At 49.6% G+C, this 15315-nt stretch overlaps 7 protein-coding genes across 7 annotated transcripts; 5 read left to right on the forward strand and 2 right to left on the reverse strand.

The window, feature by feature from the left end:
* Positions 1–808: 808 nt before the first annotated feature.
* On the forward strand, positions 809–1708 carry FVEG_07627 (hypothetical protein; the record flags this gene model as incomplete). Its single annotated transcript, XM_018896302.1, has 1 exon — positions 809–1708. The coding sequence occupies one exon, from the start codon at positions 809–811 to the stop codon at positions 1706–1708; it is 900 nt and encodes a 299-aa protein (XP_018753746.1).
* Positions 1709–2390: 682 nt separating this feature from the next.
* On the forward strand, positions 2391–2813 carry FVEG_07626 (hypothetical protein; the record flags this gene model as incomplete). The annotated part of the gene is made up of 1 exon (XM_018896301.1): positions 2391–2813. The coding sequence occupies one exon, from the start codon at positions 2391–2393 to the stop codon at positions 2811–2813; it is 423 nt and encodes a 140-aa protein (XP_018753745.1).
* Positions 2814–3662: 849 nt separating this feature from the next.
* Positions 3663–4196, reverse strand: FVEG_07625 (hypothetical protein; the record flags this gene model as incomplete). The annotated part of the gene is made up of 1 exon (XM_018896300.1): positions 3663–4196. One exon carries the CDS (start codon positions 4194–4196, stop codon positions 3663–3665), a length of 534 nt encoding a protein of 177 aa, XP_018753744.1.
* Positions 4197–4686: 490 nt separating this feature from the next.
* FVEG_07624 (hypothetical protein) lies at positions 4687–5685 on the forward strand (the record flags this gene model as incomplete). The annotated part of the gene is made up of 2 exons (XM_018896299.1): positions 4687–4774; positions 4829–5685. The coding sequence occupies 2 exons, from the start codon at positions 4687–4689 to the stop codon at positions 5683–5685; spliced, it is 945 nt and encodes a 314-aa protein (XP_018753743.1).
* A 475-nt stretch (positions 5686–6160) lies between these two features.
* On the forward strand, positions 6161–6792 carry FVEG_07623 (hypothetical protein; the record flags this gene model as incomplete). Its single annotated transcript, XM_018896298.1, has 2 exons — positions 6161–6349; positions 6505–6792. 2 exons carry the CDS (start codon positions 6161–6163, stop codon positions 6790–6792), a joined length of 477 nt encoding a protein of 158 aa, XP_018753742.1.
* A 1877-nt stretch (positions 6793–8669) lies between these two features.
* Positions 8670–13469, forward strand: FVEG_07622 (hypothetical protein). Its single transcript, XM_018896297.1, has 13 exons — positions 8670–8869; positions 8912–9422; positions 9479–9979; positions 10021–10254; positions 10296–11102; positions 11143–11442; positions 11485–11599; positions 11640–11711; positions 11782–11832; positions 11876–11940; positions 11983–12595; positions 12637–12720; positions 12770–13469. The coding sequence occupies exons 1-13, from the start codon at positions 8684–8686 to the stop codon at positions 13350–13352; spliced, it is 4122 nt and encodes a 1373-aa protein (XP_018753741.1). The 5' UTR covers positions 8670–8683; the 3' UTR covers positions 13353–13469.
* FVEG_07621 (cytochrome P450 oxidoreductase) lies at positions 13396–15186 on the reverse strand. Its single transcript, XM_018896296.1, has 2 exons — positions 15007–15186; positions 13396–14964 (listed from the first exon to the last, which is right to left on the reverse strand). Exons 1-2 carry the CDS (start codon positions 15137–15139, stop codon positions 13448–13450), a joined length of 1650 nt encoding a protein of 549 aa, XP_018753740.1. The 5' UTR covers positions 15140–15186; the 3' UTR covers positions 13396–13447.
* Positions 15187–15315: the final 129 nt, after the last annotated feature.

A 15315-nucleotide genomic window follows, 5' to 3' on the forward strand; every position in this document is an offset into this window, starting at 1 on the left:
CAAAAGTGAAGAAACCACTTCAAGGGTCAAGGCGGGTAGATTGGTTCTTTAGGCCTGCACCCTTCGACAAAAGCCGATACCCATAGCGCATTAAGACTGTCTCTGACCAGCGAGCAAGCTTAACAACTGTCACCCAAAATGCATACCATCTTGCACGACCTCTTCCATTTCCGAAAAGAAAGAGCTCATAGAGGGCATGGAAATTCAATTAGAAATGCTATTCAAAGAACGGTTGTCGGCATTCTGCCAAGATCATTGCGGGGACGCTCGAAACCCAAACCTCTGGCTCAAAACGTTTCATCCTCACTAAGCGACGCCGTCAACCGACAAACGGGCTAAATCAACATTTCAAACCGTTTCGCCATTAATTTTTGAGCCAATCACGCCGCAATTAATTGCAACCATACTTCTAAGCTTCAAACGGTTCCTATTAATAGTAGAAACAGAACCGTTTCAGTGGCGATAAGAAGGAGCTGTGTGCTGGAAACAGAAGAGCTTCAGACGAGATGGGTTCTTTACTGTTTAAGCGAGCGTTTCTTGAGTCCAGATGGGGACGCGAAACAGTCGCGTGCTGGAATTAGAAGTGAGGTGGATGGGAGAGGCCTGGCTTTTGGCTCCCTCCCGAGGTTTGGGGGGTTTGAGGTTATTTATGTATTTCTTGGCTTCATCGGGGGAGACAGTATAAGTATGGACTTTCCGTTTATCATCTTGCATCTCCATCATTTTGCATCCAGTCTTCATACAAGCACATCATCTATATTATTTCAAACTTCAGTCCTTGATACCCAGTCCGAACACATCCCCCAAAATGCCTCTTCTCCGAAACATCCACACCCGACGAACAACACGTCAAAGACACATCAACCCTCATCGAATCCTCGCCACAAGCCTCCTCCTTCCCGCACTCGCTTTAGCCGACGATGAGCCTACATCATCAACAGACCAAGTCTCCGAACCCTTCGTCGACCAAGTCACAGGTCTCACAATGGAGCGCTTCTTCGGTGCCCGAACATCTTTCGCATTCGCCCTCGCTTTACCGGACGCTGCAACTGCGAACGGAACTGCCGGCTCGTTCATCGGACAACTACAGTTTCCCCTGGCGAACGGCGAGGGATGGGGTGCCGCTGGCTTGACGGGGGATATGGAGGGAAACTTCATCCTCGCTGCATGGCCTGATAGAAAAGGAGGAGTCATGGCTTCGTTTCGACAAGCGATCGACGAAGATAACCCTGCGGAGGTCAAGGGAAACTTCAAAGTCAGACCGATACCAGATGGTGTCTCAGTCAACGAGACGTCGTTGTTGTACACATTCCTCTGTGAGAACTGCCTCGACAGCACATTAGGTCTCGGCCCAGAAGCTGCTGTTGGAAACGCAGTGATGGGCTGGGCGTTGTCTGAGAGGCCTCCGAGAGGAGACCCTTCAAACCCTGGTGCATTCCTTGGCTTCCATGAGAGGGGCTTTGGACCTTTCACTGCTCGGTTGGCGCAAGCCAAGACAGCTGGCTTTGATGCCGTCGCAGCCAAGGCGCTGGACCCCGTGGGTGACTCTGGAAGCGCTGTGGCGACGGTACCCAATGCGTTTTTGGACGGCGGCAGTGATGATGAGGATAGCGGTGACGAGGGAGCTGGAACGGGAGGTGCAGTCGGGGGTGGCAATGATGTTGATAGTGACTCTGGGGATGAGTCCGGGGATGAAGACGATGACTAGATGGAGACCAGAATAGTTAGCCTCTGTGTCGCTTTCACATTTGTACATCATTGGTTGAGCCAGCTTTTAGACTTAGCGTTCATTAAACCTTTCACTTACTACCTTCCCCTCGCGAAGAACTCAGCATCGTGAAATTTCGTTGACGAGATTGTGTAGAGATGTCTGCCCCAGTGCTTTTGCTATGGTCCCTGATTGGCTGGTCTGGTGTTAAAAACTACCCAGACACACTCTGCTGTCAACGCTGGCGTTGAACCCCACACTATGCGAGCCCATTATTTTGGGCACCTGTGACAGTCTTTTGCCTTGTGAAGAGGTGGGACTGTTGGCCGTCGGATTCTGCCCTTAGCCACCTGTGGCGTTGAAAGAAGCTGTTTGCTCGGATTCACATCTGCTAAAGTGGAGCTTGTGTCACTTGAGTACAGGCCACAGCTTGACGACCAAAAGCCGTCATTTATTCTTACACATCTTGAAAAGAACCCAAAGAACACGGCGCCGTAACCTCCAACACTCGCCCGCTATCCATCTTCCTTCCAGCACGTCTCAGCAGGAAAACCTCGAGGCGTGCTTCACGAAGCACAACCAGGCTTGCGAATCCCTGCACGAGAAATTCTCTGAGGCCTACAAGACCACGTGCAAGGCTACCTCGCGCCATTACTTCGATATTCGGGGCCACCGTGACAAGATGGAACTTAAGGAGCAGTCGGCCGAGGCAATCTCCACGATCTTGAGCCATGTAGCAGACATGCATGGGATTAAAACTGCTCTCTACGACACTACACGACAATCTTTGCAAGACCCGGAACGCGAAGTCACCGCACTCCAAGAGGAACACGAGGCCGAACTCAAGGCCAAGGATGAAGAGATCAAAGCCCTGATGGAGTCGGCGAATGATCTGCGCGAGAACCGCCGAGATAAAGACGACATGATCGCCATGACCAAGGAGATGAACAACTTCCTTGTCGGTCAACTCCAGGAACTAAAGGAGCTGTACAAGGCCAAAGAAGAGAACATGCGTCTATTGATGACCGAGCAGAAGAAGCAGGCGGAAACGCGACTGAAGGCAGTTCCCAAACGCAAACTTCCGGCTCATGCTCGTTTTCCTTGAGGCGCACAAGAAGACTCATGCCGAGCAAGCGACAAATGTCGGCTACCTGGAAGGATCAAAGCAGATGGTCTGACGGTAAGAGAACTCAAAAGAAACGCTGAGAACTTATCATCTGACAAACGAAAGCTGGAAGAGACACCGGACACCAAGAACAATGAGATCACTCAACTGAAACTGCAGAGAGGTTCCTCTAAGCCCTAATTATTGGTCTGCAGGGGCTGAGAGTGCTATTTGGGGGTCAGGAATTGTGATCTGGGTTTTATCGTACATTTCTGTAGAGGATCAAACCAAAGAAATGAGGAAGCTATTCAAACGAACTGGTGTCTTAACCCCGTCTGTTATCAGTTTATCACACGAAAAGTTCACTTGTTACTTATTTCAGGAAACCTTGTCGATGCCGTTGTCACTGCCTGGATAGAGGAGACTGCTGAGATGGTCGAAGGGACACTGGGTTCTCTCTGTCGGAATAAGCTCACAGCCACAAGTCTCAACTGTAAATAACACTTCTAGCCCACGACTTGTTGAAGAGAAACACTCACTGTCTGGTGTTTACTCAGATATAAAATGTGTATCAGACTGGAACACGATAATGCTTGGGTTTGGACTTTCGCATCAGATGTAACCGGCTATAATTCCATCCTTGGAGATATTCTGTCTCACATCAAAGCACACACATTGCAAACAATTACTTTGGAGAGCGATCGTGATTGTATATTCTTGAAACTGTCGTAATATACCATAGCCCACCAGAGGTTTAAGTCCAAGCAGCGAGACGCTCCAAATCCCGAAGATGGCAACTGGACAATACTGAGAGATGGTCAGATGCCTCACCATCATCTCAATCCTCGCTCACAACATGATCGCATCAAGAGGCCCAAGACAAAAAGCAGCAGCGTTGGCTTCCTCCTGGCTCATCCAGGTTGCTTTTGTCTTCCCGGTCACTGCGGGCTCGTCTCTCTGAGAAGAATGCGGATCATCGTCCTTCAACTCGGGTTCATCCTCAACAGGGGAGAGGTCACGTATTCGAACTTCAAAACCATGCCGAGAGCCACCACAATGAGGTCCTCCGTTTCGGTGTTGTACTCGACCGCGAATGCAAAGAGATTGACTTTTCTTCCCGGGATTGGAAGGACACTTTACCTTTCGGCGTGTTCTGTCTTGCAGGTCGCGATATTCAAAAGATCTAGCGTTCAGTTTGCCGGTGCCCAGAGCTCGCCTCTTAGTAGGAGGCCCCTCAATGCCCTCCATCTCGTTCGTGTCTTGCGCGACGGTCGATTCTTCCACAGGGTTATTTTTCTGAGTTTCAGAGGGGGGTTTCGCCCAGTGGGAATTGCTCCTTGTTGCCAAGGACCTGAAGGCTTTGTGCGACTTCTTCTTTGCCATTGTGATTGTTGGATGTGCTGTGGTGAGCTGTGTGCCAAGGTAAGGCTCAGAGGAGGAAGATAAGACTGGTGAGAGCAGTGACCTTGCAGTGCGTTACACGACGTAAGCCTGCAGTGAATGCCAGTGCCCCGGTCCAGCTACCTTTGCCTTTTTAGTGCTACCACACCCAAAGCTGCACGGACTTACCTACACCCGATGCCGGATCTTGTTTCTGTTCCGCACTCTCTTCTGATTCTACGCTCCTCCTCTTCACATCCCCTCAACCTTCAACCACCGGCCACCGCCCTCAGAACAGTGCGCTCATCATGTCTGACGACTACCTGGACTTCCGTCCTATAGGTAAAAGTCATGGCAGATTCCATGTCGCTGAGCCAGTGAATGCCTCGTCCACGGCTTCCCGCCGCCCTCATGTGCGAGCATATCTTGAGTATATGCACCCAGATCTAGCGAACACTCTTGACGAGAAATGGAAGGCTGCCAGCGCGACAACATGCCGCTCATACCACTAGAAAACGCAATCAAGGTTCAAGCCCCCGTATTCGACTTTCTAGTGGATCATGAGGTGTGGGAAACGTTCTGTGAGTTGATTCGAATTTCAGACTGTGGTTTTTCTATGACTAACCGCATCTTAGTTGACGAAATTAAGTCGAAGAATGCAGGCAAATCCCTGGACAAGATCCCGCAATGGCCCTTTAAAATGACATCTGAAACGATGCAAAGCACCCACCCTTCATCACGCGAGTACACCGAGCATCTGAAAACCTTCACGTGTCTCATGCGCAAGCATGCCAAAAGAGAGTCTTTATTATCCGATATCAGCCCGAAAGCCGCTCGTTTGAACGCCTCTTCTTCGTCTGTCCCGAAAATTCCTTTGCCTGCTTTGAATCTAGCTCCCGGTGCCTGGTCAAATGACGCTGTTGCCCCAGTCATGCAGCCACCTTCAACCGTTCCACACGAAATCAACGCGGAAACACTAGCGGCTTCCCTGCCGCCAAACCTATCCGAGAACCAGCAGAGACAGTGGTTCTGGGAACTTGTCGCTGGAAACAATACCTTCAGACCCCCGATCATCGGCCCCTTCCAGATGAAGCTCCCGGCGCACATCCCGCTCAACACCTGCGTCACCGGTCCTGACCTTCAGAGGCTTCAGAGGATCAAGTCAGCCTTACTCCCGCGAGGTTCTACTCTCAAGGTAGAGATTTCAACAGGGGAAGAGAGCGATGATGGACTCAGCGCAATTCTCACTTTGGGATTTGCAAAAGGATACGGAGGCAAGGTCTATGATCGGGTTGAGCTGCTACGATTCTGGGATTGTATGACAGACTGGCTCTCCATGGTGTACGATGGAGCAGCGACGCCACTGTATGGCCATCTGTTAAAATCCCTTGTTTCTCGCAGTGGTATCGTCAGTACAGCCTCCAAGGGTCTTGAGGGTTTGTACGCCAAGCACCGTGAGATGGTCACGGAGACTCTGGAAGAGCAAGAGTAAAGGTGGACGGAGCAGCCTTGGTCCATGATCGTAGCTACAGGAGGAACCTTTTAGAGAGATACAATAGTCAAGGCCTCACTTCTGCTGCTGCATGCCTGTTAGCCCCAGATGCAACTAACGTTGCATCATGTCCATCACTCCATAAATCCTATCAGTAGGTTTAGACTCTCCCATGTGCCATTCATGAACAATTAATCTTCGTATTATGGAAGTCTCAGTGGTGGATCGGATCTCCCAGATATATAGTGTTCAGTTCGTAAGGTAAGGTTCGCAGGTTGAGAGTGTGCTGTAGACATCCCATAGACAAAACCACCTTTGCCCCACCTTTCTGCATTCACTGAGGTACCTGCCTGTGGCACGCCGCAGCTCACCTGTGGAACTCTTCACAACAACTCTCACACTTCCGCTCACAGCCTCTCTCCACCACAACACGACATCTATAAGACGCGCGCTGAGTATACGGTCATATATCGAAATGGCCAACGACGACGACAAGCAGAAGCAGGTCCAAGAACATCTCTGGTACCCCTATGCACGTATTGCCACACAACGCCTTCAAACACCCCCGAGGGTTGGGCCAGTCATCCCAATGGGCAATGGCATGATCGAGCGATTACACTGTACAACACATGAACCAGAACGTTGGCCAGCTGGGGAGAAATCAGTTGGTTGTGTCCACTTTCGCCGGTCTCACCGCCGTGTTATTCCGATATGATGACACGTCTTGCTCGATGCAGCTCGCGGAAATCACGCGTTCAATAAAGACAGACGATCAGATCGTGAATGGAATAATTATTCCCGGTGCCAACGACTTCTTAGGCATGGTGTGGTTTACCAGCAACACGTCGGAGGATAAGGACAGCGAAACCAAGTCCAAGCCGCTGGATGTCATGGTCAAAGACAAAGAACCCTGACCGTGCTGTTCACATCCAAGGTGAGTCTGATGTTACACCTCGCTCTGGAGAGCCTGTGGTTGTTGAGTTCCAGTCTGACCTTATCTTTACAGCGAAGCTACACCCTCGCAGTCGAACGGCCGGCAAAGACGAAGTCAAATGGAAGATTGAGTACGATGAAGAGGCCCTCTTGGGTAGCGACGACATGTTGTAGATGATGGAGCCGAAGGAGAATATTCCGATGGGAACAATCGCCTGACAATAAGCTCGGCGTGTCACATATTCAGATATGAATGTCGGGGTGTATAGGAATTCACAACCGAATAATATGGCTACCACAGAGTCTGATTAATTGTGCTTTCATCATTCTCTTTCTAAATCCAGATGAAGCCCCAGATTGTGTGAGAGTCGGTAGACAACGTGTTTTGGTGTTTAACATGTAATGAAAACTAATCTGGTCACTGGTGCTTCCCAAGCTTCGCCCTTCATACCATCGTAAGCCTGTCTAGTACAGCCATAAGTCTTGAGAATAGACTCAATCCCATACTGAGTGCCTCTCACGCTGTCTCAGAACTAATTGAATCAGGTCTCGGCAGTCTTTCCTAAAGTCATTGTCCTATCTCAGAAGTTGACCTCAGTCTTACCTCGAACTAAAGAGTGATAAATTCCAGAAGCCGGCTCATGCTCTGGAACATTACCATATTTGCGCTGGCATTTAATCCCGAAACTCCTCCAAATTTGGTCTTGCAAATCTGCTAACACAAGTGTCAAAGTCATCTTGGGCTTGATAACCAGCTGCAGTCAAACGATTCACTGTGATACAGTCCAGAGGTGGAGCAACCGGCTCTGCCCCACCCACCTTGATATCGACTAGCATTATTCGTAGCTGGCGAGAGTAATCCCTTCACAACAATATTCACACTCACGCACACGCCATTTCTACGATAAAAAAGAATATCTTGAACATCTACGCGCGACATACGGTCACTCATGAGAATGGCCAACAATAACGACAAGAAGAAGTCCCAGAATGTCCCTAATGTTCCTCTGTGATTGATGGGCAACAAATGCTGTGTATGAGATGTTTGGTCGCAGTGGAATTGTGCACACAAAATCAGAATTTTGACTTGTCGATTGCTTTATGCGTATTTGCCGCCGGCCAAGCAACTTGAGACTGCTGCTGCTCCCGTGAGATGAGGGCCCAGTTTCGGGTCACTCCGGAGGAGAAAGGAGGCAGCGCTTCTTGCAGATCACGGCCGGTAAGACGGCCGCGATGCATAGGGGCTCTGGTTGGCTTTGCCAAGATGGCTTGCCTTGCTCGCGATCAAAATCCGGTGGGAGGTCAAATGCGGGAGCATGTCGAAATTAATGGTTGGTCAGAAGAAGGTGAAGTAGACGCTGATCAGGAAACGCAAGCGGAAACGCAAGCGCGGCAGACTCGTGAGGCTAGTATTGGGAGATTGTTCCGTGCACTGAAAGATCGCCAAGTGTGGGATTAATGAGGCTGCGCTGCGGTGGGCAGGAGGAGCTGAGGCCGCGTGAAGGAAAAGCAAAAGCTAACGTAAGGTAGAGAGCAGAACAGTGCGAGTGTGGAGGCAGATGATAAAGTGGAGCAGAGATACGCCCAACTCAGCAATCAGGGTAGAATCTTAGATACAGGGGACAGCCAACGCTGAACCTTTGAAAGTTAGGTACCTAAGGTAGCATTACAGCATAACAAGACGCCGCAGCATGGCTTGCTAGCATCATTAAGGACTGGACTTCTCGGGCTGTAGCCTTTCTAAATGTCCGAAACTTACCAGCTGGAGTTTCTGGTCGGAATAAAAACGAGCCGCGCTTATGATGCTGTCAATCGCATGATTCTTAATGAAAGCCAAGTTTGACTTAGTATGGAACGAACCGACCATAGGTAAGCAAGCATCAAGCTCAACCAGTTCGTACTCTGTACGCCGTATTCCGTATGGCCCCACCATCATCCATCATGACTCCGCGCTAAGCCTCTTCTAGTGCCTTGGAGCGCTGCGCACCTTGATCCGAATTGACGGTATATAATCAGCACAGAGCCGACAACATGCGACTGCTCGAGATCATGACAGCCTCAAACCATGGATGCGGACAACGCTTTTGGTCCGCAGCGAGCGGGTGTTTTCGACTTCACCATTCTCTTTGAACAAAGTATTCTATCTCTCCTCCCAACCGGTCTGTTCATCTTGCTTGTACCACTGAGACTCTATGTCCTATGGAACAATGAAAGGGTCACCAAACCTGGCCCCTTGCTATGGGCAAAGATAGTAAGTGATCACTTCTTCTTGTTACTTGTGCTAACAACACAGGTCACGATTGGTATTTATGCCAGCCTTCAAACCACTTTGCTTGTCCTCTGGTGCCGAGAAAACTCGACAAAAACAGCCATCGCTGAACCCGTCCTTGGCTTGATCGAATCATTTGCACTTGCTGCTTTGTCGTTTGTCGAACACCGAAACTCCAGGAAGCCATCCAAGCTGCTCGGAGCATTTCTTGTCATCACCATCATCCTCGATATTGCCCTCGTCCGAACCCTCTGGATACGATCGATGCGAAGTATTGCAGGTGTTTTCACTGCCTCGTTTGTGATCAAGACGATCCTCCTGATTCTCGAAGAAGCACCAAAGACACTACTTGGCGAAAAGGAAAGGATACACGAGACCTCATCGGGGATAGTCAACAGGAGTTTCTTCTGGTGGTTGAACGGACTCTTGTTGCAAGGCCACCGCACGATTCTTGAGACCGAAGACCTGCAGGCGATAGACTCAAAGTTTGATACGGACCATGTATCCGCGCCGTTGGAGAAACAGTGGGAGCGAGGTAAGTCCTGACTGCGGCATTCTCGAACCTTGTTGCTGTATGTCTGACAATTGTAGCCCGCAATAGTGGCCAGCCCAATCTTTTGAAGAGCACTTTCCTCGCATACAAGTGGCAATTCGCTGCCGGCATCATCCCTCGACTCCTCCACGGCGGCTTCAACTTTGCGCAACCCTTCCTCATCCAATCCGTCATCGTGCTCGTCAGCGAAAAGGAAATGTCGATCCAGACTTCCAGCGGGCTCATCGGAGCTACAGTCCTCATCTACCTCGGCCTTGCGATTTCCGGCGCGTGGCACAAGCATATGTCTTACCAGTTGGTGACTATGTACAGAGGTGGATTGGTGTCGTTGATCTTCAAGAAGACGCTCAAACTCAAGACCACGTCCATCAAAGACTCTGCGCCTGTTACGCTCATGACGGCGGACGTGGAGACGATTGTTGCTGCCGGAGCCTCCGTTCATGACATGTGGGCAAATATGCTTGAACTTCCTGTGGGGATCTATCTGCTTTATCGTCAAGTTGGTAAGCCAAGCTTGCTTGTGTTGGTTCCAACCGTCAGTAAGTAGCCTGGTTCTCGTTTGACCAAACTAACAATCAAGTCACAACAATCGTCAGCGGCATCATTTCTCCAGCCATGGAGCCAGCGACGGTGAAGTGGAACGAAGCAGTTCAGAAGCGAGTTGGTGAGACATCCAGCATGCTCAATCAGATGAAAGGCATCAAAATGATGGGTTTGACGGATTTCTTTCTTAAAATGGTGCAAGGCCTAAGAGTCAGAGAGCTCAAAGTTTCTGCCAAGTTCCGATGGTTGCTTGTTTACTTCAACGCCCTTGGTGAGTAACTCCATAATTGTGTGACATCGCTAACGGTACAGCCATGATTTCTGCCCAGTTGACTCCCGTGGTTGTCATCATGTCTGCAATCTACTGGACCAAGGCAGATGAAGGTCTGAGTGTCGCAGAAGCCTTCACATCGCTATCCTTGATTTCTGTTGTGACTCAACCACTTGTCATGATTCTCGTCTCTTTGATGCAGATTGCAGGTGTGCTCGGGGGCAGCGGCAGAATTCAAGCGTTCTTGCTTCTGGATGAGCAGATTGTCACTAAGGAGGCCGTCGATGTTGATGCCATCACCATACAAAATGCCAGGTTTCCGACGCCCGACGGAAATTCTTTGCTCACCGATATCAGCCTCCGAATCTCGCCCGGGACACTCAACATGCTCGTGGGTAGAGTAGGGTGCGGCAAGTCATCACTCTTGAAAGCGATCATCGGCGAGCTTATACCAGCGGAGGGGGCAGTCAAGGTCGAAGACTCACTTGCGTATTGCGACCAGGTACCATGGCTCCGCAACACCACAATCCGAGAGAACATCGTTGGGCTGTCGCCTGTGGACGACAAGTGGTTGTCGACAGTTCTCCATGCTTGCGCTTTGGAAGAGGATCTCCATCAATTGCCCCAAGGTCAAGAGACAATCGTTGGCTCTGGTGGAGTGGCGTTAAGTGGAGGCCAAAAACAGCGGGTTGCCCTTGCGCGAGCTGTCTATTCCCGAAAGAAGCTCATTATACTTGATGATGTCTTTAGCAGCCTTGACAAAACAACTGCAGATACAGTCTTCCATCGCCTCCTGGGAGCGGATGGTTTGCTCCGGACGAGCACTGTTGTCTTAGTAACCAGTAACGGTATGACTTCTCCCAAGTCGAGATTTTTCTGACATTTTAGTTCACTATCTGCCCTTCGCGGACTTCGTTACTGTGATTGAAGACGGTCGCATCACTCGCAATCAAGTTCTATACTCTCAACTCGAAGCCACCGAAACTCTAAACACTATCGCACCAATCGAATCCCGGGAGTCTACACAGAAAGACATAGTCAAGCTTACTCCGAAGAAGGAGATTGACTTGGCTCGGAAGACAGGGGATACAGATTGCTACAAGATATATGTGAGGTCGATGGGTTGGAAAGTCATTAGCATCATTTTTCCACTTTCTGTGGTCGGCGCCGTCCTTGAAGCCATGCCTCGTGAGTATTATTCTCGTCGTTGAGGTGAAGCTGACGATGTAGAAATCTGGTTACGAATTTGGACGGAGGAAGGAGAGGGCTCAAAGGATGCTCATTACGCAGGAGGATATATAGGGCTGGTCGTTGCTTCAATGGCCCTGGCACTCTTAAACATCGAGTAAGTCAGTCGCCTAAGGAGGTGCCTTGCTGACCTTTAGTTACTTTCTCATTGTTGGCGTCGAAAAGTCATCAAACAACCTCCATGAGCAGCTTTTGAATTCTGTCTGCAGGTGCGTACGCCGTCAGGCTTTGAACTCGTCGGGTTTATTCAGGAGTTTGGATCTAATCCATGTTCGACAGAGCCCCTTTGCACTTCTTTACATCAACAGAAAGCGGCAGCATCTTAAATCGGTAGGTGACAAGGTGCATTCAGGGACTTTGCTGACCCGAGTAGCTTCAGCCAGGACATGACACTCATCGACATGTCTCTTCCACTAGCGTTCTACCTAACACTCGATTGTAAGCAACCTCTTCACTCTGAGACTTCACTAACTTTCCCAGTGACTTTGCGATGCCTGGTTCAGGTCGGTGTAGTGGCTTCGGGAGCGAGCTACTTTGGCGCATTTCTCCCCATCTCATTCTTGGCTCTGTATCTCATCCAAAAGCACTACCTGCGCACTTCCAGACAGATGCGACTCTTGGATCTCGAAGCCAAGACACCGCTATACACACAATTCACGGAGATTACAGCTGGGCTCGCAACCATTCGCTCATTCGGATGGACAAATGAGTTTCTCGATGAAAGCTTCCGCATGCTCAATACATCGCAAAAGCCTTTTTATCTAATGTTCTGTATTCAGCGATGGTTGGAGCTGGTACTTGACCTCTTCGTTGCGGGGATGGCCATCTTGCTAGTCACGATTGCCTTGCGGATTCCTGGCACTACCAGCGAGGGCGCAATTGGGCTCGCCATGGTGAACCTACTAGGGCTGAATATGACACTAACAACGGTGATTGATCAGTGGACGACTCTGGAGACTTCGCTTGGAGCTATTGCCAGGTTGAAGTCGTTCATCAGCAACACCCCAAATGAGAATAAGCAGGGTGAGGTGGATACACCAGAGAATTGGCCCAGGGGTAGAATCATGTTTGATCGAGTAACTGCGTCATATAGGTACGTGGGAATATGTTACAGAGTTCCGACTAACAGTCTAGTGACGAATCTCAACCTGTTCTCCGCGATGTTTCACTTGCTATTGACGCCGGACAAAAAGTCTGCGTATGTGGACGTACCGGAAGGTAAGGGCCAAATCCACTTGATGACTCGGTAAACTTGCTAAGATCTCAGTGGCAAATCATCTTTGATCCTGTCAATTCTACGTTTACTCGAGCTGCAATCAGGAAGCATCCATATTGACGGCAAAGACCTGTCATCACTATCGCGACAACACATCCGATCCCAGATAACAACAATCCCTCAAGATCCCGTCAACCTATCAGGCACAGTACGACACAATCTTGACCCAGAAGCACTTATTCAAGCGGATGAAATTCTCGTCGAAGCTCTCAAAAAGACTACCCTATGGGCAACCATTGAAACACGCGGTGGACTTGATGCTGATCTGAGCGAGCTTGGGTTTTCGGTTGGACAGCGACAATTGTTTTGTCTCGCACGAGCCTTACTCTCGCACTCAAAGATCGTTCTCCTCGATGAACCAACCAGCACTGTTGACAAAGCTACCGATAAAGACGTACGACGTATCATTCGAGAGGTTATGCAAGGCCGAACAGTGATTGAAGTCACTCATCGTCTTGATTATGTGACAGACTTTGATCTCGCCGTTGTCATGAAGGATGGGCGAGTCATCGAGACTGGCGATCCAAAGGAGTTACTCGCCCAGAACTCAGCTTTGAAGGCACTGCGGGGATAATACCACTCTACTGACATATATCAATGTTTTTATATACATCTCATCTCATCTATTGTACATTAAATCTATTATACTTTTGTCTATCCGTTCCCAATCTAATCGCTCTTTGAAGGCCACTTTATCCTTCGCTCCGCCCTCACATACAGGTTGTTCGGTCGAATAAGTTGAAACATCGGATCATACTCGACAGGTCCATCTTGTGCAAGACTGAATTTGTATCGATACACCAACTTTGGCAGGAAGACCTTGACTTCTTGGAGAGCAAAGTTGAAGCCAACGCACATACGAGGACCAGTGGCGAAAGGAATGTATGAAGCGTTGGGACGGTTCTTGACACGGTCGGTATCCCATCGGTCAGGGTCAAATAGAGCTGGGTTGTCCCAAATCTTGGTGTTGTTGTGAATGTGGTGAAGGGCTGGGATGACGATTGAGTCCTTGGGCAGCTTATAGCCACCAGGGAGAATCATGTCCACGGATGCTGTTCGTGCAGGTTGGTATGAAGGGTTGTGTCGTCGTTGCGTCTCCTTGATGTACTTGTCAAGAAAGGTAAGTTTGTTGGTCAGGTCAGCAGTGATTTGTGTGTTTTCGTCAAAGCCGTTGTCGACCATCTCTTGGAGAAGTCTCTCTTGCATGCCGGGGTAGGCAACGAGACCGTACAACAGCCACGACAGAAGAGAACTGGTTGTTGTGAAGCCGGCGCCAGTGGCAACAACAAGAGGCTCCATGATGCGCTCACGGGAAAGCTTGTTGCCCTTGCTGTCGCTAGCACGAAGGACGTAGTCGACCATGTTCTCGGCTTGAACGGCAGCATCTTGCAGCTCCAAGTCTCCCTCACCCTTGGAAGCATTCTCGACAGACTCCTTCATCATCAACTCCATGTGCGCGCGAGCGTCACGAAGACGTTGAGGATCACCGAATGGGAGGTTCTTGTACCAGCTGCCCATCGAGGTGATCTTCTTATTGAGTTCAAGAGACTGCGCAATTCTCATCACCATGGCATGAGGTCGTGCATCAGGAGAGGTAAAATGTTGGAAGTCCATCCCAAGCACCAACTTGCCGACAGCCTGAGATCCAAGCTTCAGCATATAGGGATACACATTCCAAGCCTCGTCGCGCTCATCAAGTTCGTCAAATACCTTGAACGCATCCTCAACAGTCTTTTGCATGGTCGGGGCATAATGTCGCACGGCCTTGGGACCAAGAGCAGGAGGCAGAAACTTGTGTACCTCTTTCCACTCTTCTGTATCAGTGTCACCAAGGAAAACACCAGCCTCCTTGTTCTTGATGGGGAAAAGAGGGTGACCTTCGATGATGCGCTTCGAGAAAAAGTCTGTCTCGCCGAAAACAATGTTGGCCAGCTTGGGATCATTTGTGTGATAAATGGTGCTGCCCATGTTGGTGGTCTTGAAGAGGGGGCCATACTTTTCGAATAACCTTTGGTGGTTACCGAGATGGTCTGGGTAGACTTCAAAATAGTTGCCTACGAGAGGCAGACCTTTTGGGCCTGGGACCTCGCGAACAGCTTTTCCATCGATAGTGATGGAAATGTCATCTGCAGCGAGGACATCTGCGACCGTTGTCAAAGCATCAGACTCGGTGACGAAACCAATGCCTAAAAATTAGCGACATCACTTTAGTCAACGAATCGGCTTACCAGATGGATCAACAATTGCAAAATGCGACGCCACCAAATGCTGAAGGCCTTGCTCGTCTAATGACGTAGGGATCTCAATTTCTTGGGCAGTTGAAGGGTCTTCACCCATGAGATGGAAGCGTTTAGTAGCCATGATGAATTGAATGCTGAGAATTGTCTAGCAAATGACAGGCTGCTACGGAGAGACTGTCTATATAGACCGCCAACGTTAAATGAGCCGAGGCTCAGAGCCTCAGAGACTCAATGTCAAGTGGATCTCCAAACCTTGCAATCTGTCGGTAGATATGGATCGATATGGATATGGATATG

Source organism: Fusarium verticillioides, chromosome 8 (assembly GCF_000149555.1).
Source record: "Fusarium verticillioides 7600 chromosome 8, whole genome shotgun sequence".
Taxonomy (NCBI): Eukaryota; Fungi; Ascomycota; class Sordariomycetes; order Hypocreales; family Nectriaceae; genus Fusarium; species Fusarium verticillioides.